The sequence below is a fragment of the Microtus pennsylvanicus genome, chromosome 15, assembly GCF_037038515.1.
Source record: "Microtus pennsylvanicus isolate mMicPen1 chromosome 15, mMicPen1.hap1, whole genome shotgun sequence".
Classification (NCBI taxonomy): domain Eukaryota; kingdom Metazoa; phylum Chordata; class Mammalia; order Rodentia; family Cricetidae; genus Microtus; species Microtus pennsylvanicus.
The window spans coordinates 9269619-9295066 of record NC_134593.1 but is presented as its reverse complement, the minus strand read 5'-3'; the positions used below and the strand labels follow the sequence as shown (position 1 = coordinate 9295066).

At 46.2% G+C, this 25448-nt stretch overlaps 1 protein-coding gene across 3 annotated transcripts in view; it reads right to left on the bottom strand.

Moving 5' to 3' along the window:
• Positions 1-25448, bottom strand: part of Atg14 (autophagy related 14) — a 35963-nt gene that overhangs the window by 1372 nt on the left and 9143 nt on the right. The window contains exons 2-10 of one of the 3 annotated variants that reach the window (XM_075949183.1): positions 21213-21275; positions 19521-19563; positions 16547-16628; positions 11619-11856; positions 9155-9384; positions 8072-8189; positions 6591-6681; positions 6428-6513; positions 1711-3903 (exon numbers count right to left, since the gene is read on the bottom strand). In XM_075949183.1, the coding sequence (XP_075805298.1) occupies positions 3597-3903; positions 6428-6513; positions 6591-6681; positions 8072-8189; positions 9155-9384; positions 11619-11856; positions 16547-16628; positions 19521-19563; positions 21213-21275 (1258 nt within the window). In that variant the 3' untranslated portion in view covers positions 1711-3596. Of the gene's footprint in view, positions 1-1710; positions 3904-6427; positions 6514-6590; positions 6682-8067; positions 8190-9154; positions 9385-11618; positions 11857-16546; positions 16629-19520; positions 19564-21212; positions 21276-25448 lie in introns of those variants that run through there. The other 2 variants (XM_075949182.1, XM_075949184.1) reach the window with 2 other exon arrangements.

The window sequence follows — 25448 nt, the reverse complement described above, 5'->3', positions numbered from 1 at the left end:
GGCTTGGGAACCTTTAGTACCAGCACTCACGAGGCAGGGACAAGTAGATCTCTGTGAGTCTGACATTAGCCTGGACAACAGAGCAAGTTTCAGGCCAGCCAGAGCTTCATAGTTAGACTCTGTCTCAAGAAAGAAAAAAATCTGTTAAGACTTCTTTGTGTGAATGAATGCTTTGCCTACAAATATGTATTTACAGCACATGCAGCCCATGAAACCCAGAGGCATTGGGTGCCCTGGAACAACTGTGTGGTTGCTGGGAATTGAATCAAGGTCCTCTGCAAGAGCAGCCAGCACTCTTAACCTCTAAGGCATCTCTCCAGCCTCAATCTCTTGCATTTTAAGTACATTACTTTCTATCAGACCCCCTCTCACATCCCAGTCCCTTGTACTCACAGCCAAGTCTGCAGCCCTGAGAAGACTCACGTGAGTTCTAACCCCTGGACACGGAGGATGAGAAAGAAGACTCACATGAGTTCTAACCCCTGGACACGGAGGATGAGAAAGAAGACTCACGTGAGTTCTAACCCCTGGACACGGAGGATGAGAAAGAAGACTCACGTGAGTTCTAACCCCTGGACACGGAGGATGAGAAGACTCACGTGAGTTCTCATTTGGCATCCACACGTGTATGCGCACAAAATAATTTTTAAAATTGAGTTTTCCACCCTGGTGGTTTGGGGTGTTTACAGAGCACTTCATCTATTTAACTCTGAGTAAGACCCCCCCTTTCAGGCTATTTTCTCACCAGATGTTTGAATGGGGGTGATGGCTTCATAGCTGAGGTGCTTAGATGTCTCACCCAAGCCTAGGCTTGAGCATCCTGTCACACTTTACAGAAGCGCTTCCACCTACTAGAAGTTCCCTTTCCTGCCCATCTGCCTCACTTCCTGCATCAGACAAAGGTAACTGTGGATGAGAAACCTCCCCTTTCCTTTGTATACTATGTGGAAACTTTTGTAGGCTGCTACCTACAAAAATGGAAGGGCAGGAACTGTGAAGCCCAAACTCTCTTGAAGAACCTCCCGTCCGAGGCAAACATGAAAAGGCATGAAAAAGCCTTCAGTGTCCTTCCTGAGGGCCCAAACTGTTCAGCCCAGTCACTCATACCCTCCACTCGTCCACACTACCCGGAAGCTAAAGTACCTGTCTGAGATTAATTACAAAAAGGATTTCCCAAAGCTAGCAGACTCCTTTCGGCTTGAGAAGGCCCTCTGACATTTTCTGTTGACCCCAAGAGTGAGCAGGTTCCATGTGGGCATCTCAGAGGCCCACTCCTTTCCCAGGTCAAGCCTCAAGGTTATGGCTATCAAAGAGAATGAAATGTAACTGATAAACATATTTTCTTGTTTGCCAAAGACAGGCCATCATTATTAAAGGCACCATAACCGGTGACTTTAAAAACAAACTTCTTACCTAGCAGAATAATCTTTCACGGCTACTCTTTTAATCTCTCTGAAGCACTCAGGTTAGCTTGCTCTCTCTCTTTTTTTTTTTTAATTTTCGAGACAGGGTTTCTCCGTAGCTTTTGGTTCCTGTCCTGGAACTAGCTCTTGTAGAGCAGGCTGGCCTCGAACTCACAGAGATCCACCTGCCTCTGCCTCCCGAGCGCTGGGGTTAAAGGCGTGCGCCGCCACCGCCCGGCCGCTTGCACTCTCGTTAACCCGAGTGGAGTGGCAGAAATGAACGGTAACCAGGAAAAGGCACACACAGTACTGTTAAAGGATTTATTGCAGGAATACAATAAAAGCTTAGAAAACGTCTGTGTGGCTCACCCTGACAGAAGTCTCAGGTGCAGCGAGGGGGCTCCGACACTGCAACCCTTCCCCAAAGCACGCCCGACTCCTCACCCACGGCACCCACCATACCGCGGGGACTGCCTGTCTCTACGTTAAGTTACACTCTTGGTTCTGTTCTTACAGCAAATGCCTTTTATAAGACCATTAAAGCAGCCTATGCGGTGCCTCTGAGTTTCTAGCAGTATTACCTTGTTTCACTAAATCATTTTAAAATGGAAAACACGGCCAACTTCTATGGCTTTGGTTTACAAAAATACCAGCTCCATTGTTTCTGAAAGCTGTTTACAGATGGTCCTGGCACCTGCATCAAAGGTTTCAATGAGCAGCAAAGAGTACGGGGGGGGGGGGACGACAGTGGTTGAAATGTGTATTTAATATTTACAACAGGTGGATCCAGTGCAAAATCATGAACCTCGAGTATTTCAGCAGCCTAGGCGGTCATCGACTGTGACATAAAGTGACAGAAGTGCCTCTACTTTACACTAAGACCAAATACCCATCAGGCCTCACTCCCGCATCCGTTCCTGAGGCTGTAGGCATGAGTCCGTGATGTCTGCACTCTGTGCGGCTCAAGCTCACGGGTCCTTTCTCAGTTGGTATCTGCTCATTCCAGACTCAGCCTACAGATTCCAACAGTGATGGAGCTGAGCATGGAACAGTGACGCCTGCAGGAGGGAAGCAGTCACCTCCCCAGGGAGTATCTAGAGCAGGACCATGGGGCTCCTTGCTTCCTACAGGTCTACAACAGCAAATGCTCACTAGCACCTCAGTCTGCAGAGTAACAACCGTACCGACGAAGTGAACAGAAGCCAGGGTGCGGCAAACTGCCGAAGGACTTGCCTGAGGTGTCAACACACCAGTTCAGTTGGGAAGGGATGGCACTGCCGCAGGGGAGGGGCGGTTTCCAAAAGGTTTCTGTGGTCTGTTACATAGGACTTCTCTCTTTTTTGAAGTTATTAAAAATAAAAAAGGGCTATTTCCAAGTTTTACTATAATGCCTCTCGTTATAACTTTCTGTAAGATTGTCATTAAAATGATCTCTTGGAGGAAATTCCTCGAGCACTTCCTGGGACAGCTGCACATGCTGTCATGTGCAGCCTCTGGAGCCACGGAGACCCCAACGACAAGCAGGGGGTTCCCCGGAACACCTGCTACTGGCTAGCCCCACTTCAAGAAACTGCAGCAAGAGAACGAACACTTAATCTGTGTTCAAGCTGCCTGGGCAGCGTTTAGCTCATCCAGGGATGGTTCGGAAGAGTCCACTTTAAATGCGTGTAGCACAGACATCGGCAATGACTTAAACAAGAGCACAAGAAAACTGTCCCGACATCTCTAAACGTCGCAGCTACAACTCCCCACTCGTGGAAGAAAGGCCATGGTTTCTTTGGTGTGGCAGAGAATCAGGAATGTGATACATGATGACAGCTAGAGCAGAGTCCCCGCCTGCCCTCCAGGTGCCACCACCACCCGATGCCAGCCTCCCCCGGAAGACCAAAGCTGCGGCAGATGACAGAAAAACAAACTCGGCTTTTGTCTTTCATCCCTCACTACCAAGAAACACTTCCTTGTGACCTGACAGAGTCTAGAACTTATGTCAGGAAGACTCTAGGCATCCCAGCAGCACGCTGTGGGGTCTAAGGTCTAGGACCGGGGCTGAGGAGGCCCTGAGCATGGTCCCCATCACAAGCCACCTGAGAGGCACATGTGCTTGTCCTCACACTAGTTAGCCCTCTGGTGACTACACACACAAGGTTATTAGAGTGCAGTGGAAAAGATCTCGTGTGTTCTGGTCGACGCTCATTAGCGGTGGCCAGTATAAGCTTTAAACCAGGAGGTCACGGAGGCTGCAGCCGAAGAGATCATCCCACCCGCACTGCTGCTGGCAATGGGTGGGGAGGCCTGGGTACTCTGGCTCTGGGAAACTTCCACTGGCTGGGAAGGGATGTCACAGAATCGGGGGCTCGGCAGGTTCTCCCAGTCTGTGCCCAGGTCAGTCTCCTCATCGCTTACACGCTCGTCTCCACTCACATCTGATTCTCCGGCAACTCCAGGGTCCACAAATTCCATGGATTCCTCAAGGTCTGCTCGCACTTCAAAGGGTCCTGACCTGCGTGCACACAGAGGGGCCGCATAAGCACCATTCTTCCACCCCAGGATCGTGTGAGCTAGGTATTCCCTGCTGCACTCCTTTATTCCGTGTGAGACAAACAGGAGCACAGGGGAGCAGGCACAGTACCATGCCCAGGAATGACTCTGCTCCTGCTTTTCTTTTAGAATGTGGGCACACCAGGCAAGCTCCTGTCTGGGCCTCCCGTCAGAGTACAGATGTGTGCTACCTTATTCAGCTGACTGTTTTCATGGGCTCACTCCTTGTACAGCAAGCACTTTAACTACTCGAGTGAACTGTCCCCCTAGCCCATATCTTTACTCTTCATTGAGGATTAGTTTTTAAATTGAATTCCAGGCAAGCAATTTGCATCCTCTGTCTACCTTCCTACTAGGTTGCTTTCCCTTGCCGACTGAAAGACTGACCTCCTCTAGATTTTGATTTGTGCTCTAGTATAGATGTTACAAACCTCTTCATTGTCTCTTTAAGATACAGGCCCTCTCCTACTGGAGTCAGGCAGTTCCTACATAGCAATGTGTGTGGCGCCTTTCATTTAAAGGGTTTTGAGGTGTTGGCTTGGTTAAAGTTTCTCTCATTACCCATGAGTATAGACCAATCTTTTCTCTTAGGTCTTTTATATATCACTTAAAAACAGGATCTTTTATTTCTGAAACTTGTTTTTATATATAAAATATGATAAAAATAAACCCTACCCATCCCTCACTTGATGCCAACTAGCCCAACTGTATTGACTGTGATCATCTAATTCAGCAGGCAGCCGGAACAGGCCTGTAGGCGCACGATCTGTTTAAGATAAAGTTCTCTTTTCTAACTACTACACACACTATTAGATGCTTACAGCATCCTTCTTAATGGGCGGGGAGGAGTGTTTGAGATGAGATCTTACTATGTAGCCAGGCTAGCCTCAAAGTCACAGTCATTCTCCCTCAGTTTCACAAAAACTGAGATTAAGCAAACTTCTTTATTTTGTTTGTTTGTATTGCTGGGGGGGGGGGGGGAGTGCCATAGCAAGCATGTGGACGCCATCTCTCTCCTTCCACCATGTGGGGCGTGGAAATTAAGTCAGCTGAAGGACCTTTACCCCTTTATCCACTGAGCTGTCTCCCTGGCCCCACCCCCCGAACACCTTTTTAAAAATTAACTTTATATACCCTGTTTGGAAAGGGGCCAGACCATATTATTCTTACTCTGCCCTTACTGCCAATGGTTTGGGGTGAACTTTGGAGTCAGTCTGTCCACTCTGAAATACCTGCTGTTCTTTTCACCAGTCTCCCTTCTAGGAAGAAGGGGCACATCTTTAGCTGAGAAAATGAAGGATTTCAGTGCCTCAGACTTGCTTCATCCAGACAACTCCTTATCCAGTTCCAAAAGCCATTCAAGAAGTTGTACCAAATAAAACCTCACTGTTTTCTTTCCACAGATGCTCCCCAACTGGAGAGCTGAAAATATGAGTCTCCTTTACCACTTAGCACGCCCCTGCCCCTTTAGACAAGACCTTACTAAGTTGCTTAGGTTGGCCTTAATTTTGTGGTCCTCTTACCTCAACTCCTGAGTGGCTAGATTACAGGCATTTGCCAATTTAGCCAGCTCAAAAACTCTAATATACCATAGTAAGAAACAGCAACATTTAGTATAGTCTAACTTAAACAGAGTGCTCACATTAGCCTACAGTTTGAGCAGAATCACCAAATAAAACCCCATTTTCCATAGTGTAGACACATCTGCTGCCTCCCATCTACCAAAATGATGTGCATACTGATGAGAGCAAGGACGATGGGAAGAGCCTAGACCAGGATACAAAAGATGAGCCACTCTTTGGGGCTGAGTGACTGACAAGTTATCTAGAGCAAACCATGGACCAGCGTGGTGTTCATTGTTACTGATTTCTTTTCTTTTCTTTCTTTCCTTTTTTTTTTTCTCCTTGTGATAGGGCTTCTCTGTGTAACAGTCCTGCCTGTCCTGGAACTCGCTTTGTAGACCAGGCTGGCCTCGAACTCACAAAGGTCCACCTGTCTCTGCCTCTCAAGTGCTGGGATTAAAGACATGCACCACTACATCTGGCTGATTTCTGTTTTAAGCAGATGAATTTCAAGTGAGCTCGGTCTATAAACTTTCAATAGTTCTAACAAATGGTGAGCAGACAGAGGATATGCAAGCACAAAGGAAAGCGGACAAAGACAGCACAGCTGCAGGAGCCAGTTAGAAAAGAAATGAGCAGGGTCAAGAGAAGCACAAGGCGGTGGGCAGGGATCGGGACTCCTCTACTTCATGTCACATGCTAAACGTACTGTATTGCAACTTTCTCTCAAGTGACTGCAACACGCTCGTAGAAGACCACGCGCGATCAACTGCTTCCTTCTGCAGAGTATGTACAACTTTCGTCCTTGCCAGAGAATCGGGGACTTGGGAACACTAGATACTACACCAGCGTGCATCCTGGTTCTACTTTAAAGCAGCCACAGAGAAACAACGCTTAGAGAAAAGCTACACACACACAACTTACCTGCCTAGGTGCTCCGAGTGTGGGCTCACCAAGTGCATTAGGTTTCTGAGTGTATGCAGTGGTTGCAGCTGATCTAAATTCACATGCTAGAAGAAGCAAAGGCTTGGTTACTAGTTTCAAACACACAGCAAATTAATAAAGAGTGCAAAGCCCAGGCTCATACCTGCGAGGAACAAAGGTAAAGGATGTTTGTGTTCAGTTTCCTCACCGCGCGCGTCAGTTTCTGCTTGCTGAGGTTTTCTCCACAGAACTCACTGTAAGACAAGGGTAGGACTTTTTTTTTTTTTTTTTGGTTTTTCGAGACAGGGTTTCTCTGTGGTTTTGGAGCCTGTCCTGGAACTAGCTCTTGTAGACCAGGCTGGTCTCGAACTCACAGAGATCCGCCTGCCTCTGCCTCCCAAGTGCTGGGATTAAAGGTGTGCGCCACCACCGCCAGGCAAGGGTAGGACTTCTAAGTCTGTTACAACGTTCCTTTTGAAGGCCACGTCTTAACTGCAGTTCGGCGCCAGCACAGCACACCCTCTTCCCCCATAGTAAACGGCTGGGAACAGACACTTCCTAAGTACTGAACTATGCCCTTATGGGGAGCAGTTCCCGTCATCGACAGAAACTACAAATGCATGTCCCTGGGTGACTGAGCAACTCTGCCAGGAGCTCGTGTCACACAAACAGGGATGCTATGAACTGATACACGGGGGAGGCACATTCTATGAAGGATCCAACAGGGGACTGTGGGTAAGAAAAATTCAACCACCAGCCGCTCTGTGGAGAATGACAGCTGGAAACTTTTTACTAGGGTCCCATGGGACAAATCTCTGCTGCCTCGCATCTCCCAGAACTTTGCGCCTTCTCTGCCTGCAGCTTTCTTCCTTAGCATCCCCATCCATGGCTTTTTCTCTTCATGCCTTGAGCTAGGGAAGAGCATTTGCTCATCTGGGTTCAATTCCCTAGTACATGAACAAACAAAAACAGGAGAAAAAAACCACCCACGCCTCCTGCTTTCAATGCTCCCCACCTGCACGGTGAGGGATCACCCTCAGAGAGGCTACGCTTAGTTTACTTGAGCACATGCCTAAAAGCCCAGCAATCCCAATACTGAGGCAGGAGGAGCCTTCAGGCCACACCAGAATTGAATTCCATTCCATGACACCCAGAGCTGTTACATACAGAAACAAAGTCTCAAAAAGCTGGGCAATGCTGGCACACTCCTTTGACCCCAGAACTTGGGAGACAGAGCAGGTGGATCTCTGTGAATTGAGGCCAGCCTGCTCTACAGAGAATTCCAGGACAGCCAGGGCTACAGAGAAAATCGGTCTGGGAAAAAAAAGTAATAATGCAAACATGTAAGCTTCATAAGAACAAAAGAGCCCCCCCCCCCCCCCCGTCCTGTCTCGTTCCCTTGGCTCCAGTGCACGGGTCTGCAGCATCCTCCCTGCACACCCTGGTCCTTCCTTTGGTTATTTCCAAGAACCAGATGGATTCTCTGTGGACTCCTCAGATTTCACGCACAACTGTAACACAATCAAACTGTCGACATCTTCTGAAACAATCTTAATATTTCTATTTCTGTCAAGCCCTTCTCTTAGCTCGTGTAAGGGCACACCAGGAACATGAGAAATCAATGAAGACAGGATTGGCACTTGCCTGTTGCACAGCTTTTTGGGAAGGTTGATATCGAGTATGTGAGACACAATGTTGACGAGCTGAGTGGCGTAGCACAGCGCGGCACTGATAGTGTAGGCAGGGTTGTTGTGCTCCATGTCTGAGAAGGGACACAAAGGGCACAGAGGACCTCCACATCAGTACACATACCAAGATTTTCACTTGTGGTTTTATAGTTTCACTCTTCCTGCGTGGTCAGACGCAAACAGTCCTTGATTGGGCCTGGCAATGTATTTGCTAAGTGACCAGATTAGCCCACTGTGGTGACTCCTGTTAATGTCAACATTGGGAGGCTGAGGCAGGAAAATCAGAAGTCTGAGGCCATCTTGAGCTACATGAGACCCTTCCTCAAAACCAGGGCCTAGGGAGGGATAATGGGGCTGGAGAGGTGGCTCAGCAGTTAAGAGTGCCCAGAGTCCAGTTCCCCACACCAGTGCCGAGTGGCTGGCAACTGTATGTAACCCCAGCTCCAAGGTGATCCGAAACCCTCTACCGACTTCCACACTTGTGTACAGACACTCACAGACACACAGGTACACATAGTTAACATCTGGACTCAGCCTTCCAAATGTTAGGGTAAACAGGCATGAATTACCAGAAATCGTCTAAGGATGTCTTTTTCATGAATTAAGTCATATTAAGCACAAAGGTGAAACATCGTTGGTCTAGCAAGTGTTGAAAATATAAAATGTGGTATATGCAAACAATGGATCACTAGTCAGCCACTTAACGCAATGGAATTCTAACATAAGCCATGGTATGAACTTTGTAAAAGAAGGCTAAATCAAAGAAAGCAGACAAAAAAATGCACACGCTGCATGATTTCACTCCCGAGTGGTCTAGGATAGACTGCCTATTGCTAGAAGAGCTGAAGAGGGGACGAGAACACTCTCACAGCATGTGGCCTCTGAGATGAGGAAATGGTTTTCAGAACTAGGAAGAATTCAGGCTCTCAGACTGCTGTGCTGCGGGCAACCCAGCTGTCACTCCTGCCCTGTTCACTCTGGCATGAAGATTTTACCTCACAAAATACAATACATTTTCAGAGAATGTTTTGCTTCTCACCGGGCCCTTGGGTTGTTTTCTTCTCTTCTACCCAATTGTAGTAGGCAGAGTAGTCCCCGTTGTTTGGGAGGCTAATCCAAGGGCCTGTAATGCTAATGCTGGTGTCACCGTTGTGGTCATCACAGACCCATCTTCCAGAGAGGTAGGTTGTCCTCCGGGCCTCAGCAAGTTTGCTCACCATGCTCGATGTCATTGCGCTGTCACTCTCTGAAGACACGTCCGCAGGATCTCTGCAAACAGGCAAGATTGCAAGGAACTCCAGAGCCAGCTGAGCTTTTAAAAAAGCAACAGTGTATCTACTATAGGCTAAGAAAAGGTTACTGACTGGCAACAACAAAGAAGGCAAGCTGTTCCTCACGTCTTGTGCAGCCCTACAAATGTGTCCACAGTCAAGAGGAACACACTCAAGTGTGGCACTGGGAAGAGCAGAGGACCTCGTGCAAATGAAGACCACATCACTAAGTGGTCTTGTTAACCCACAGTCATCAAGAGCCACATAACTACATGTGTACTTGTTTTCTTTGGAAAAAAAAGTTCAACCTTATTGAAAATTGCAAAAGTTTTAAAGTTTTACCCAAGTTACCAATTATGGAAAATGTAACAATCAAAATTAGGAAGCCTAAATTCAATTCCCATACTGAAAAACAAGCAAAATACAGTAAGGAAGGAATTCGTTTGGTATCTTTTTGTTTGTTGGTTTTTTTAAGACAGGGTCTCATGTATCCTAGACTGGTCTTGAACTCCTAAAGTGTGTGCCGAGCTACTGTGGTATAGAAATCGGGTCATTTAGGGGCTGGAGAGATGGCTCAGTGGTTAAGAGCATTGCCTGCTCTTCCAAAGGTCCTGAGTTCAATTCCCAGCAACCACATGGTGGCTCACAACCATCTGTAATGAGGTCTGATGCCCTCTTCTGGCCTGTAGACATACACACAGATAGAATATTGTATACACAATAAATAAATAATAATAAAAAAAAAGAAATCGGGTCATTTACAGCACAGTGCTATCAACTCATCTACAGACCCGATCCAACTCTGAAGTTGTTAAGATCCTCATTTGCAGTCCAGAAGGGAAACCCAGAATCATGCCTGGTGCTGGGTTCCTGCTGATCCACCAGGATGGAATGCTGGCACAAGGCTTCTGTTCCACCAGCTCCCTCTAAGGCCTGACCAGTGGTCTTTATGCAAACTTTAGTAATTTAACTTTTCTTCACTGCTCCAAAACACTTAGCAACTTTGTATCTAAATTTTGTATATGGCCTTTCTATCAGCACTCAGAGATTGAACCTAGGACTTCTTGCTAGCTGCCTAAGGGCTCTACCACTGAGCTATATCCCTGAAAAAGGGTCTCCTTAAGTTGCCCAGGTTAGCCTTAATGTGCAGTCTACCTAATAAAACTCTCAAGTATCTGGAATCACACGGGTCTCTGGCACTGAGAGATGGAGGAGGAGGCTGGAGTGTGCACGCTCATCTACACAATTCTGAGACATGGGGGAGGCTGGGGTATGCATATTCATCTACACAATTCTGAGACAGAGGGGAGGGAGGAGTGTGCACGCTCATCTACACAATTCTGAGACATGGGGGAGGCTGGGGTATGCATATTCATCTACACAATTCTGAGACAGAGGGGAGGGAGGAGTGTGCATGCTCATCTACACAATTCTGAGACATGGGGGAGGCTGGGGTATGCATATTCATCTACACAATTCTGAGACAGAGGGGAGGGAGGAGTGTGCACGCTCATCTACACAATTCTGAGACAGAGGGGAGGGAGGAGTGTGCACGCTCATCTACACAATTCTGAGACAGAGGGGAGGGAGGAGTGTGCACGCTCATCTACACAATTCTGAGACGTGGAGGGGAGGGAGGAGTGTGCACTCCAATAGCTGACACAGCCCAGCCCTCTCTTTAAGTTGAGACAGGATCTCAGTTAAGTTCCCCAGCTTGCAGTCCTCGTGGTTTACCACCCAAGTCCCTAGGATTACGGGTGTCAGGCACTAGGCCCTGGTGAGCTTTGTCAAAAGCACCAGGCATACCTGTGATGAACGGCGAGGCGAGGAGTCCCTCTGCACTAAAATCACCATGCTGTCTCAGCCATGCAGAATGAACCACCAGGAAAGGCTAAGTCAGCACAAGGAAAGGCTGAGTCTAGGCACAAGGTATGTTCTTCCTTTCCATACAAGGTCATTTAACAAAGAGATCGGGTTCGTGGGTTCAAGGCTGTGTCTCGTCCTGGCTAGCACTGGGATGGCATGCCAGGGGTGAGTCAGCATGTAACCTGGGCGCTCTGTGACAACACGGCTGCCCCACCCCGTGCCCTGGCTGCCTCCCTGGCTTACTGTTTGCTGAGGATGATAAGAATCAAATTTCATACCAGGAAAACAAGGACCCTAGAACAAGGCCCAGTAAGTGCTGACATATGGAAAACAGTCCCCACACCAAAGCCTTCTCACTTCATGTACCTCACAGAAGTCTTCACTTCGTCCATTGGGAAGATGACGGAGGTGAGCTCTAGGATGCGGGACCTTCGCAAACACGCCAGCCGCTCGTAGTGACTCTTCAAGTCAATGGTTTTCTTCTCCACCAGGTCCCCAAGCTTGCGGTTGTGCCGCTGAATCTTCTCCTTTTTCTCTTGGTGCCGCTGGGCTCGGCTGTAAAGCTTCTGGTTCTTCTCCTTGTTTTTGAGAAGGCCTTCAGAATCTAACAACATATCACATGCCTCATGAGCCCTGCAGGCCACCGTACAGCACTGCTTCCCTTCCCACTGTACACTCAGGGTAAAGCCCAAGAATACTTTTCACTAAGGGTTTCCTGGAGAGAGCCTGTGGGCTATGGGGCTTGCTAGGATCATTATACTCAAGTTAAGCTTCAACTGAGTCACAAAACCAAACTGCACTCTAAGACAGACATCTAGGAACCACAATCTCAAGTTCAAAACCAAGCTCAGAGCCTTCCAGGAGCACCACCTCTGAACACGTGTGAAGCCCTTCCGTCTCACCTGTGCGTTGCCTTGGCAATCCCCTGCTGTGGTTCTCTTAGCTAGTCTACAATCTACCCATGCCTTTCTTTCCACTCTCACTGCTGTGTTCTCTTAGCTAGTCTACAATCTACCCATGCCTTTCTTTCCACTCTCACTGCTGTGTTCTCTTAGCTAGTCTACAATCTACCCATGCCTTTCTTTCCACTCTCACTGCTGTGGTTCTCTTAGCTAGTCTACAATCTACCCATGCCTTTCTTTCCACTCTCACTGCTGTGTTCTCTTAGCTAGTCTACAATCTACCCATGCCTTTCTTTCCACTCTCACTGCTGTGTTCTCTTAGCTAGTCTACAATCTACCCATGCCTTTCTTTCCACTCTTACTGCGGTTGCTAATTAACTCTCACTTAAATGCTGCCCATCTCCAGGGTGGCTCAATTCCAACCTATTTGCCCCCTCCCTCTCCCTGGGTGCGTGCATGCATGCATGTGCTCCTCTTGCCTCAGCCTGCTGAGATTACAGGAAGTGTCACCATGCACGGCCTTGCACAATCTATAAACTACAGCCAATGACTGACAGATCTTGAACACAAACCAAACTTAACTTCCAAATTGGCATAGCCACGGTTCCCTTTTGCCCCACGTTCAGTGCCTCCATCCTGCAGGTCCTCTTCTCAGAGGAGCCCTACTGGCAGTGAGCAGCGGACGAATGAACACTGGAGGAATTTCCGTCCTACAAGGCTCACCCCGCACTGCCATTCAAATCCTACCTGCTGGGACTGGGCCGTGTTTGCTCCTACTTTCCCTCTTTCCATTGTTCGCGTTGTTATTTACTAGGTTCCCACTCTTTTCCTCCTTAGCAAGGCTCTGCCCATTAGTGCCCCCCAGACCTGTTCCTCACAATCTGGACCCTGTGTTAGCCTTCTAAAGCATACAGCTCTCAGTTCTTCACACCAGGGCCCACTGAAGCCTTGCTGCCTCCTAGCAGGCTGTAACAGGCACCTGTGGACATGAGCTGCTCCTCTCAGGACTAAGCTCATGGTTTAGCACAAGCATGAACTTTCTTAGTCTTCCATTTCCTCTCAGAAACACCTCTTCCCAAGCCAGCTCCCGTCTTGGCAAAACATTCTGGGTCTTAGCCTCATATAAGCTTGCTTTGACTTACTTTTCTCTCCTCACGTCCGTGATTTCTACTGCCCTCAAAGTACTCATGAGAACCTGTCTAGCTACGGTCCTGAGAGAGTACCTTCCCCCAGCACAGGTGACAGGATGTTCAGGCACCGCACCTGCAGCCAGTGCTGATGGACTCAGGGCTCCCTTATCTCCCCCGCCCCCCGTGTCTCCCATAAAACATCAAAGCACTTGATGCTATTTCTAATAAGTCCGCAGCCAGATCAAGCTCATCTTCAAATGCACATAACCAGCTCTCCTGGCCATGCGGTTCAATGTAATTGCATCATTCTGCACTGTGACCCTTAAAGGCTTGGAGAAGTCATCTACGAGGCTCGACAGCCGCCAGTCTGTGCCCTTTCCTGGACACAGGGAGTATATTCCAACAACACAGCATAAAGAGAAAGGATACTGGGTAGCCACTTCTCCGTCTGTGAGCTTAGGCTTCTCAATACTTCTAGAATCTGTGAACTCCTTTAAAACAGCCCACACACAGTGCGAGGCTCTAGAGGCAGGCACCAAGGCTGTAGCCACCTTCTAGTAAGCAATAGTTTAACTCCGGGGGTCATCTGAGCCACCTACAGCAGCCCAAGTGAGGTCCGTGGACTGGAGCTGACAGCAGTATGGGAATCTGCAGTAAGCGTATACAAAACCTTTTCACAACAGAGCAATATGAAGTGGCTGTACACCTAGGTGGACCCTAGACTTCTCGGCCACTGTAGTCCCAGTCATAATGTCACTCCCATAGTGCGCTGCAGTCCTTGTTTTAAAGTTTAGAGAGCTGTGACCATGAGTTGATGAAAACTTTATGCATGGACATGTTCAGCATACTGTGCAGAATCAATAGGCTGGGAGACATGCCTGAGCATCACGGGAAATTGGTGGGGGATGGCGAGCCATGGTGTAGCCACAGAACCCAAGTCCTGGAGAATACCAGCAAAAGTCTGGGGTCCCTTCTCCCTGATGATCCACATCTCTGTCATGCTGCCTTGCTGCTCTAACTGTCCAGCCCACCCACCCAATACCATGCAAGCACCTCATAAGAGTGAGGACCTTTCAAGGAAGCTCTGATACCATCACACACCACTATAAAGTAACTTCTAAGTGAGAAGGGCTTCATAGACATGATGGGGACTCTAAACTTTGTAGAGCAGTTATGGTAGCTTTGATGAGAATGGCCCCATACACTCATTATGTTTGAAAATTTGGTCTCTAGTTAGTAGAAATGTTTAGGAAGAATTGGGGAGTGTGGCTCGGGGGTTGGCTTTGAGGTTTAAAAGTTTCCTGCCATTAGGGGACCATGGAAGCACAATTCTTAGTTAAGGGAGCCACCTTAGAGTTGGCAAGAGACTTGAACCTAGAGTGGCTCCCAGGAGCCCAAGAAGATGTCCCCAGTTCCTTGGGCAGATGAGAATAGGGAACCTGAAACGACCCTATCCTATAGCAATACTGACGAATATCTTGCATATCACCATAGAACCTTCATCTGGTGATGGATGGAGATAGAGACAGAGACCCACACTGGAGCACTGGACTGAGCTCCCAAGGTCCCAATGAGGAGCAGAAGGAGGGAGAAGATGAGGGACCACGAGGGGTACACCCACCCACTGAGACAGTGGGGCTGATCTATTGGGAGCTCACCAAAACCAGCTGGACTATGACTGAAAAAGCATGGGATGAAACCAGACTCTCTGAACGTGGCGGACAATGAGGGCTGATGAGAAGCCAAGGATGAGAAGCATGGGGTTTTGATCCTACTTCATGTTCTGGCTTTGTGGGAGCCTAGCCAGTTTAGATATTCACCTTCCTAGACATGAAAGGAGGGGGGAGGACCTTGGATTTTCCACAGGGCAGGGAACCCTGACTGCTCTTTGGACTGTGATGGAGGAAGGTCATTGGTTAAAAAATAAAGAAACTGCCTTGGCCCATTTTATTGGTTAGAACATAGGTGGGTGGAGTAAATAGAACAGAATGCTGGGAGAAAGGAGCTGAGTCAGTGAGTTGCCATGATTCTCCCACTCCAGGCAGACCAGGTTAAGATCATTCCTGGTAAGCCAGCTAGTGAGCTACACAGATTAATAGAAATGGGTTAGATAGATATGTAAGAGCTAGCCAATAAGAAACTGGAACTAATGGGTCAGGCAGTGTTTAAAAGAATACAGTTTCCGTGTAATTATTTCGGGGCATAAGCTAGAGCTAGCCATGTGGGCGGCCAGGTGCCGGGGACGCAGCCCTGCCGCTCTTATTACAACAGGACTGGAGGACGCAGCCCTGCCGCTCTTATTACAACAGGACTGGAGAGGGAGGGGGAGAGGAGTGGGGGGAGGGGGAGAAGGGTGGGAGGAGGAGGAGGGAAATGGGAAGCTGAGGAGGAGGAGGAAACTTTTTTTCCTTTTCTCAATAAAAAAAAATCTGTCAATGTAACCCACTTAAAAAACACATACACAAAAAAAAATAAAAAGTGGAAAAAAAAAGTTTCCTGCCACTCCCACTGAACTCTCTGCTTCCTGCTTTGAAGCAGGTAGCTCCCGCTACCACACCTCTGCACGCACGCACGCACGCACGCACGCACGCACGCGTAAATTTCAAATCTGAAATACAAAATACTTGTAAAGGCATTTCAAATTAGGGATTTGATATTTTCAACCCATAGTAAAGGGCTGGAGAGATGGCTCAGTGGTTAAGAGCATTGCCTGCTCTTCCAAAGGTCCTGAGTTCAATTCCCAGCAACCACATGGTGGCTCACAACCATCTGTAATGGGGTCTGGCGCCCTCTTCTGGCCTTCAGGCATACATGTAGACAGAATATTGCATACATAATAAATAAATAAATAATTAAAAAAAAAACCATAGTAAACTCTTCAAAGTCACTGATAGTCTGTGATGGTCAATATTGCCAAGTCAACAGGACCAGGTATCACTAGAGACAAACCCTGGGCGTGCCTGTCAGGGACCGAGAGAGAAAGCACATTAAGTGTCAGCACTCACCTCTCTTCTTCCTGCCTGGATGCATGTGTCCACTGCCTCAGGCCCCTGCAGCCATGACTTCCCTGGCAGGAGGGACCATAGCCTCCAATTGTGAATCAGATAAACCCTTCCTTCTTTAAAGAAGGTGCTTTTTGCAGAAGCAATGAGAAAACAGAAGACTTCCTGTCCCAACCCTGCCTCTCACTATCCCTCTAGCTCATAACCCATGCGACTCACTCAGGCCTCTTACTGGGGCAGCAGGGAGGGAAATTACTCACTTTTCTTCATTTCTTCATTTCCTTTACATATTGTTTGTTTCAGCTGCTCAATCCTCATCTTGCATGACATTATTTTCCATCTCTTAAAAAAATGTCACAAATGTTAGTCTCACGGATTATCCACCTCGAATTACTGCTTATTCTCGGGTCTACTGTAGGAGACGGCGAGGAAAAAGCTGTCACAACTGCATTTGCCACAACTGTCTGCACCTGAGGTGAATTACAAGGAAAAGCACTTTCCTGGCTCAATACAGTAGCTGCTGGGAAATGAACAAGAAAGAATGCACTCAGTTCCTTCCCATGGGTTAGAGCAGAGAAAAATGCTTCTAAACTTTTCCTACCAAGTACACGGCCTGCCTAAGCTGACGTGCTGGCTTACAGAGAAAACTAGTGCTTGGGAGGCCATTTCAAGACCAACCACCCTGAGCTACATAAGGCCCAGTTTCAAAGCCATCAAAATACAATTATAATACATGGAATAAAGATTCACTTTCTCTACTATCCACACATCATGGCTAAAGGCTACTGTACAATCAGCAATTCAGAGAATTTGTGTCATCAGAAACAGACTGAGTTCCACTCTGTGCTGGCTGAGGCACAATGCAAATACAGTTTTCTAAGATGACTTGGAAATTACATGAACTGAAGCCGTCTCTTTACATTAGCAGGAACATAGAGTTTCTCCCATAGTCAGAATCCATGACTTCATGAATCAAGGGGTAGAAAAGGGAGCGGTTCTATTCTTGCTCCTAGTGACCAAGTTTTTGCTTCCTGTTCTTGTTTTGGTTCCAGACAGGGGAGTGCTCCTGCCAGGAGACGCAACAAACATTCCACTGAACTGGGAGCTCAAACTTGCTCCTGGTCACTTTGGGTTTCTGTGCCCTTGAGCGATCAGGCGAAGAAAGGAATAACAGTGTTAGGAGGGCTGATTGATCTAGATTACCAAAGGAAATCTGTATTGCTTCTCAGCAGATCCTTTAGGATGGAATGCAGGGGATCCTATCTTTGTACTATTGTATCCTGTGATTAAAGTCAGTGGAAAACTACAATTCAATCCAGGTAAAGTAACAAAGGTCACAGACCCTCAGGAATGAAGATGTGGGCAACTCTTCAAGAACTGCTGAGGGGCTTGCTGAGGGTGGAAGAAACAGAATGGGCAGTACAGGAAGGCAATCATAAATATCAGCTAAGGCCATGTGACTAGCTGCAATAATATAGGTTATAACAGACACGAGTGTTTCTGTTGTATTTTGTCAAGAATGTGCTTCTATAGGCATTTTTCCTTTCCTTGGTTTCAACATCAATTGAGATATATCAATGCTTATCATATTTACGTTATGAAATACTAAAAAAAAGTCCCAAGTGACACTGCCACCTTTTCTAAATGTTTGCAGTTGTATGTGGGATATTTATATCATGTTAGGTATAAGCATGACCTGGTTATTGTTTTCATTTGGAAATTACTATGACATAAGCAGGCACAATCATGTGTCCAGATGACAAGATGTGGTGGACTTATGATGGCTATTCTTGATGATCAACTTGACTCCATCTGGAATTAACTAAAACCCCAAGCTGGCCATACATGTGAGGGATACTTAGTTAATTGGATCAGTTGAGGTTGGAAGACCCATCCTGATATGGGCCACACCTCATGGCAGCTTATACGAAGGCACAGATATTGCTTTTGTGCTCTTGCCCTCAGTCTCGCTGTAAAAACGTGTGCCCTGCTGCTGAGGCCGACTCTCTGATGCACATCCCTAAGTCAGGATTCTACAGATAGGTGTGTATGTTATAAGGATTTCTAAAGAATTTTCCTCAAACATCTTAATTATAATAGTCACAGCATGAGTCACTTCTATTATAAATATTCTTTAAGTGTCATGAAAAATTATACAAGATGCCTCCTATAAAACCATTAGAGACTGCAGGAAGAAGATGTGGCTGTTGTACGGAGTCTGTCCTCTACGGGGATAAGTTTCTTCTTCATATGGCTGAAGCAGCCTGAGCCTTGTGAGCGCTCAGTGCATGGTCCTCTGCTGGGCACCCCAGTGCACCATGTACCATTTTTAGAGCAGAGTTAACATACACACAGAGGGAATGGCATTCCCTTACTTTTTTTTCATTAAAAATTTTCTCAGACATAGTTTCTTTTGGATATATGTATGCTAACCATGTTTTTTATATCATTAAAACTCGAACTGCCACACTAATTGGATAGTTACGGGACTCAGGGATATCTCAATCCATGAATACCAAAGCAGCTCCACAGGCCATGGGTCCTTCTAAGCTCATGAACCTAGAACACGCTACAGTTAGCTGGCTACCCATGGTCTCTGTATCCGTGTAGTTCTTAGGAGGAACCTGCTGAGCACACACATGCTCTGTAAGCACCCCAGACTACCCAAGTCAAGTGTGTCTCTGGGATGCTGCCAACAGGATTAGGTGTCAGAGTCCTGTCAAAGTCCCTAATTCACACATCTGTGCTCCTTTTCTCAGCGTAGCGGTTAGTCTTAATGTACAGACTTATAAATTAGTTTACTGTGCCAAATGCTTTCTTCTGAGGCTTCTAAAGGTCCTATCAACACCAAACTAGAGAAGTCCACTACTACATTCTTTTTTGTCCTACTCTGGCATCTCACGTAGCCCAGCTGGCTTCACATCCCAAGCCTCCTTCAGCTCCAAGGGCACATCAGTAACTTACCTGCACATGTGTTTATTGTAGTTTTTTAAGACGAATGATCTGCCTGGTTCTGTATTACTATGCAAAGAGCGGTCCTGTCTAGTCATCCTTACATAACAAGCCTATCTATCCCATTTGGTTTATCTCCATGTAACAGTTTAGAAGGCCACACTATTTAAACACCAAATGTGGTGAAAAACTAAGTTAAATTATTCCTTTGAGCTCTATCAACTTAAAAACATATAGCCTCATGTATGAAGAATATTAGCTTAAATACTTTTAAGAACTTACCAACTGATCTGTTAGCTGTTTTCCTTCCATAGCTTTAAGTACTCTGTATGGGAAAAAGACAGATTGAAGTTCTTAATAAAAATCTTAAGATAAAAAAGGCTCAAAAGATATAAATCAATGTTTAAAATATTATTTTGTCCTGGTAGCAGAGGAAGCCAGAAGAGGACATCAGCTCAATCCCCTAAAACTGGAGTTACAGACGATTGTGAGCTGCCATCCGGGTGCTGGGAATGAAATCAGAGGCCTCTGGAAGAACAGCCAGTGCTCCCAAAAGCTGAGCCATCTCTCCAGCCCTTCCTTTCCTTTTCATTTTAAGTACTGCCTGATGCTATGTGCCCAGTTAGTCTTGAACGTAGCCATTAGATTATAGGTGCATATTGCCTGGTTAATGATCAACTTTTAAGGTAGGTGTTTGGAAAAACTTGGAAATGCCAAAGTGGGTCTAAAAATTATTTTCAAAATTCTTTATTCCTTACAATTTCTCATTTCTTCCTTTACCACCTGTAATAATAACAAGAACTTGCAGTCCTCAGACATAATCAGTAATTTCTATGAGTCATAATCAATAATAATAGCCACAAAATAATTCTTAATCTTAAAACACAAAGATCTGTTCTCAGAGAAAGGGCAAAGACAGTGCCTCTCCATATTCGTCCTAGGAATGAAGTACTCTGGGGAAAAAGGTTCCGGATGGATACACTGCCGGGTCCAATACACCAGGCAGGTTTTTATGAAGCATGTTTTTTAGAGGATTTTCTTCTGCACACGAATGTGTTTAAGGAGTCCATTGTGAAGATCGCTGTACAGACAGATGCCAGCTGTCTTCACCAGTAAAGACATGTCCATATTGGTCTGGTTTGGGAAGTATTGGCAGAGGGCCTCAAGTGATGGGCAGACATGCAGGAGAAGGGAAGCCCTTTAAGGGTGAGCATCTCTCCAGCCCTTTATCTTTTTGGTTTTTTTTTGTTTTGTTTATTGGTTTGTTTTCAATATTGGCTCTTGCTGTGTGCCCAGGCTCATCTGAACTCAGCCTTTTGGTTGTAGGTGCGTACTGCCAACCCTGGCTAAGAACAATTTTTAGTAAGAGTCCAATGCCAGCAGGCACCACAGGATAGCTACCAGGTCAGTTTAGGCAGAAGTTCTACAGAAAAATCTATACGGTAAGGGAATCACAGGGTGCTGGTTAACAACTCAGAGTCGTGGGCCTCACTTGGACTTACTTCATCAGAATGTCTGAGGTTAGGAGTTCAAGGATCTGCATCCGAAAACCTATCTCAGCACAGACACCTGGGACTCTACTGCCCTACACTGATGACCACCATCCTATGGGACCCACTTCTGTGAACACTAACTTGGATCTCATAAAACCTGCTGCTGTAGGCCCATCTGCCACCATCAGTGAGCGGGGCCAAGGGTGACTTCTCTGTCCAAACACAGATCACTTCTGTGAGAAAGACTTCAGGTCTTGGGCCAGGATTTTCTATTCTGGGCTTCACTTCTCCCAGACAACTCTCCCTCCTTCCCCCATACTTTAAAGGCCTGGTGCTCCACCCACTGAGTTGTCAGGGTGTGCTCCAACATTTAAAAAGATAGTCTGCTAAATGAGCTGGCAATTTCCATATCTGCACAGCACAGCAAGACTAAACTAAGTGGTTGGCTAGAGACCTCTAGAGATTAAAAATAAAAACTTACTCCTTCTGAAACTCCTCTTGCTTGCTCTTGAGCTGGTTCAGCCTTTCCTTCTTGTCAACAAACCTGTAAGAAAGAGCCTTGTTTTATTTACGCGTCCTCCCGGACGCACCAAGTTTAGAGAGACTCTTACCAGTCATGAGCTAATCACTCTGCAAACTCCTGCTAAACGCCCATCTCCTGAAAGCAAAAACTTTCTCAATAGGGTACAATAGCTGGGTTTGTTTGTGACATGGTTTCTCTGTGTAGCAACCCTGGCTGTCCTCAAACTCAGATATCTACCTGCCTCTGCCTCCCGGAGTGCTGGGATTAAAGGTGTGCGCCGCCACCACACAGTTACTTTTTTTTTTTAAATCAAGTTAGAATTATCAACTTTAAAGCTCATTCCTGGCTTTATAATAATGTATGTTTGTAGACTCTATTTTGTACCTTAACACTGCTTTCCAAAGCAAACATCAGAATACTAACATGAACTTTTGTTTTTGAAACGGGGTCTCACTGTATACCCTATGAAGACCAGGCTAGTCTTGAACTCTCAGCAATCCACCTGCCTCCGCCTCCCGCACGAGAGTAAAGAAATGCATGACCATGTACAGCGCCACTAATGCGGATTTGAATGCAAGGAAATTCAGAGCTTCATTACAAAAGGAATATTAAGTTGCCAAACTTAATTTAACCCTGCTTTCCTCTACAAATTGAGTCCTTATAGCTTCTAAATAGAATTGATTTCATTAATTTGTGAGTCACTGGATGCTTACAAGCTAGTGAAGGAAGGTGTGTACACTACTCAGTTCCTAGGCTTCTTCGTCGCCTACTGCTATCATTTTTATTTCCTTCTAGCGACTTCACTTTGTTTTGTTTCTATTTAGTTTAAAGAGGTAACTTAGAATAATTTACCCCCTCAATTTAAAATCTGACACATTAATTATTAAAAATCAAGCCAGGCAGTGGTGGTGCACGCTTTTAATCCCAGTACTATGGAGGCTGAGGCAGGTGGATCTCTGTAAATTCGAGGCCAGCCTGGTCTCCAAAGCTACAGAGTAACCCTGTCTCAAAAAAACCAAACAAATAAAATAAAATTACAAATCAAGGCTGGCTCAGTGGTTAAGAGCACTTGTTCTTTCTCTCTCTCTCTTTTTTTTTTTCTTTTTGGTTTTTCGAGACAGGGTTTCTCTGTAGCTTTGGAGCCTGTCCTGGAACTCCCTTTGTAGACCAGGTTGGACTTGAACTCACAGAGATCCGCCTGCCTCTGCCTCCCAAGTGCTGGGATTAAAGGCATGTGCCACCACCGCCCAGCAAGAGCACCTGTTCTTGAAGGCCCAGGTTTGATTCCCAGCACCCACATGGCAACTCACAACCAGGTGTTTGTTACTCCAGTTCTAGGTGACCCAATGTCCTCTTCTAACCTACACACACACACCAGGCACAAACATAAATACATGCGGGCAAAACATTCATATACAGAAAACAATAATCTAAAAACATTTTTTTATTTTAAAACTTACCAGGTGATGTTTTTATACATAAGTGGATTGTGTAATGTTTGCACCTGATTAAGCATTATCAATCTCCTCAGATATTTGTCGTGTCTTTATGGTACAGATAAATTCTTTCAAGATTTTTTAAATCTCACACAATTATCTACAGTCAATTCTACTCCACACCAGGAGGCCCAGCTCTTTCCTAACCATAACTGATCTAGCTTGCGGCTCACTCCCTCCTTCCCAGCCTCTGTAAGTGTCAGACTCTCAACCAAGACCAACTCTCTTAGATCACACATGCAAGTAGAGTGTAAGGTACTTATCACCTCTAATTCTAACCATCTTGTTGAGAACACTCCCCTCCTTTTTTAATAGACTGTGAAACTATAAACGTCCCCTCCTGGCATCACTTCAGCTGCAGCCTACAATTTCTGAGGAGGGGCATGTTTGTTATCATTTAGCTTAAAACTGCTTCACCACATAATTATTTAAAAGGGTCACTGCGCGCCGGGCGGTGGTGGCGCACGCCTTTAATCCCAGCACTCGGGAGGCAGAGGCAGGCAGATCTCTGTGAGTTCGAGACCAGCCTGGTCTACAAGAGCTAGTTCCAGGACAGGCTCCAAAACCACAGAGAAACCCTGACTCGAAAAACCAAAAATAAATAAATAAATAAATAAATAAATAAATAAAAGGGTCACTGCGGTTTCCATATTTGTAGCCATTCTTATTACATCTTCTTATTACGCCTTCCTTTCTTCCTCCCTCCCTCCCTCCCTCCCTCCCTCCCTCCCTCCCTCCCTCCCATCTTCCCTCTTGAGGGTTTTTCCTTAGCTTGGGTGCCTGCCCTGGAACTAGCACTTGTAGACCAGGCTGGCCTTGTTGAACTCACAGACATCGGCATGCCTCTGCCTCCATAGTACTAGGATTAAAAGCGTGCACCACCACTGCCTGTTCTTTCTTTCTTTGGTCAGTTTTTGAGACAGGATCTCACACAGAGCCCTGACTGGCCTGGAACTCACAGAGATCCACCTGCCTCGGTCTAAAGTGCTGGGATTAAGTCTTATTACTATTTTCTAATTTAATATTGTTATGTCAGACTATACTCCATGAGATTCTGAATGAAAGTTCCATGTACACTTGAAAGAATATCTCTACAGTAATTGGGTACTATATATATTATGTATATATATATATATGTTGGTTACAATATATAGATATATATATTGATAAACTGCGAGTTGACAGTGGCTGGTGTCTGATAATCTCAGACCTTCTGATGTATTGTTCGATATGGTGGCCACCAGACACATGCAGCTGCCGGACACCTGTGGCTTGATAAGCAATTAGGATTTGAGAGTGAAAGTATGGCTAATACAGGCAAGCAATCAGGAAATGAGCAAATAACAGCTAACATGGTGTAGAGTCCAAGAACAGAGCTTGGTGTCTCCTGAAATCCCAGCATAAACAAATCCATGGAACAGAACCACCGTCATGGGAGAAAAATCAAGCCAGACAACTCTCTCTAAAATGCTTATGTTTAACACATACAAGATACTTACCTCTAAATGGATGGGACAGCCGCTTTGGATATTAGTATGGCGATTTCTCAGAAAATTAGGGAACAACCTACCAAGACCCAGCAATACCACTTTTAGGTATATACCAAAAGGATGCTCAAGCATACCACAAGGACATGTGTTCAACTATGTTCAAAGCAGCACTATGTTATAGCCAGAACCTGGAAACAATCTAAATGCCCCTCAACCAAAGAATTGATAAGGAAAATGTGGTACACTTGCACAATGGAGTTCTGTACAGCAGAAAAAAAAATTCTATGCCACACCATGGACATCTGGCCCCACCAACATAGACAAGTGAAACTGTGCCTGCCTTCAAACTCTCAGCCTTGCAGAGGATTGATGCTGCCCAGACTTGTTACATCCCGTAACCCTATCGGAGCCTAGGGTAAAGCTGCAGATAGCGGGTAAGTCCATTACTTTTCTACAGGACATGGGAGCTACCTATTCTGTTCTAACATCTCACTCGGGCCTTACGTTCCTCTCACCAATTTCAGTTATGGGAGTAGACAAAGCCCATTCCTCCCCACTTAAAATTTTGCCACTGCCCTGCATTTTTTTTTTTTTTTTGATTTTCAAGACAGGGTTTCTCCGTAGCTTTTGGTTCCTGTCCTGGAAGTAGCTCTTGTAGACCAGGCTGACCTCGAACTCACAGAGATCGCCTCTGCCTCCGAGTGCTGGGATTAAAGGTGTGCACCACCACCGCCCGCCCGGCCTGCCCTGCATTCTTGCAGGACAATTTTTCGCTCATTCTTTCTTAGTAATACCTGCTTGCCCAGTACCTTTACTGGGTAGAGATATCCTTAGCTAGCTCCTAGGTCTCTTGAACTTCAATGGACAGGACCTCATAGGACACCTGCCTTCCCCAAGGAAGAGACGCCTGGCATCTCCAGAATGACAGTACACAGGATGCCTTTCCAGCTACACCTCTCGCTGAGCATGGACCCACCTACACCCAGCTCTCCCCTTCCCCACTTCACCACATGCCCGGAGGAAGTAGACAGATCTCTGAGCCAATGCCCCTTTTTCCTAAGAGAGCCTAAATGTTAATCAAAATATCACCTCAGCTTCCTATCACCCTTTATACAAACAGTCTGTAATGTAAGTCCCCCATCTGGGGTCTTCATCTTTGCAGGCCCCATCCCTGTGCCAGCCAAACCTTGACCCCTCCCCAGAGGAGG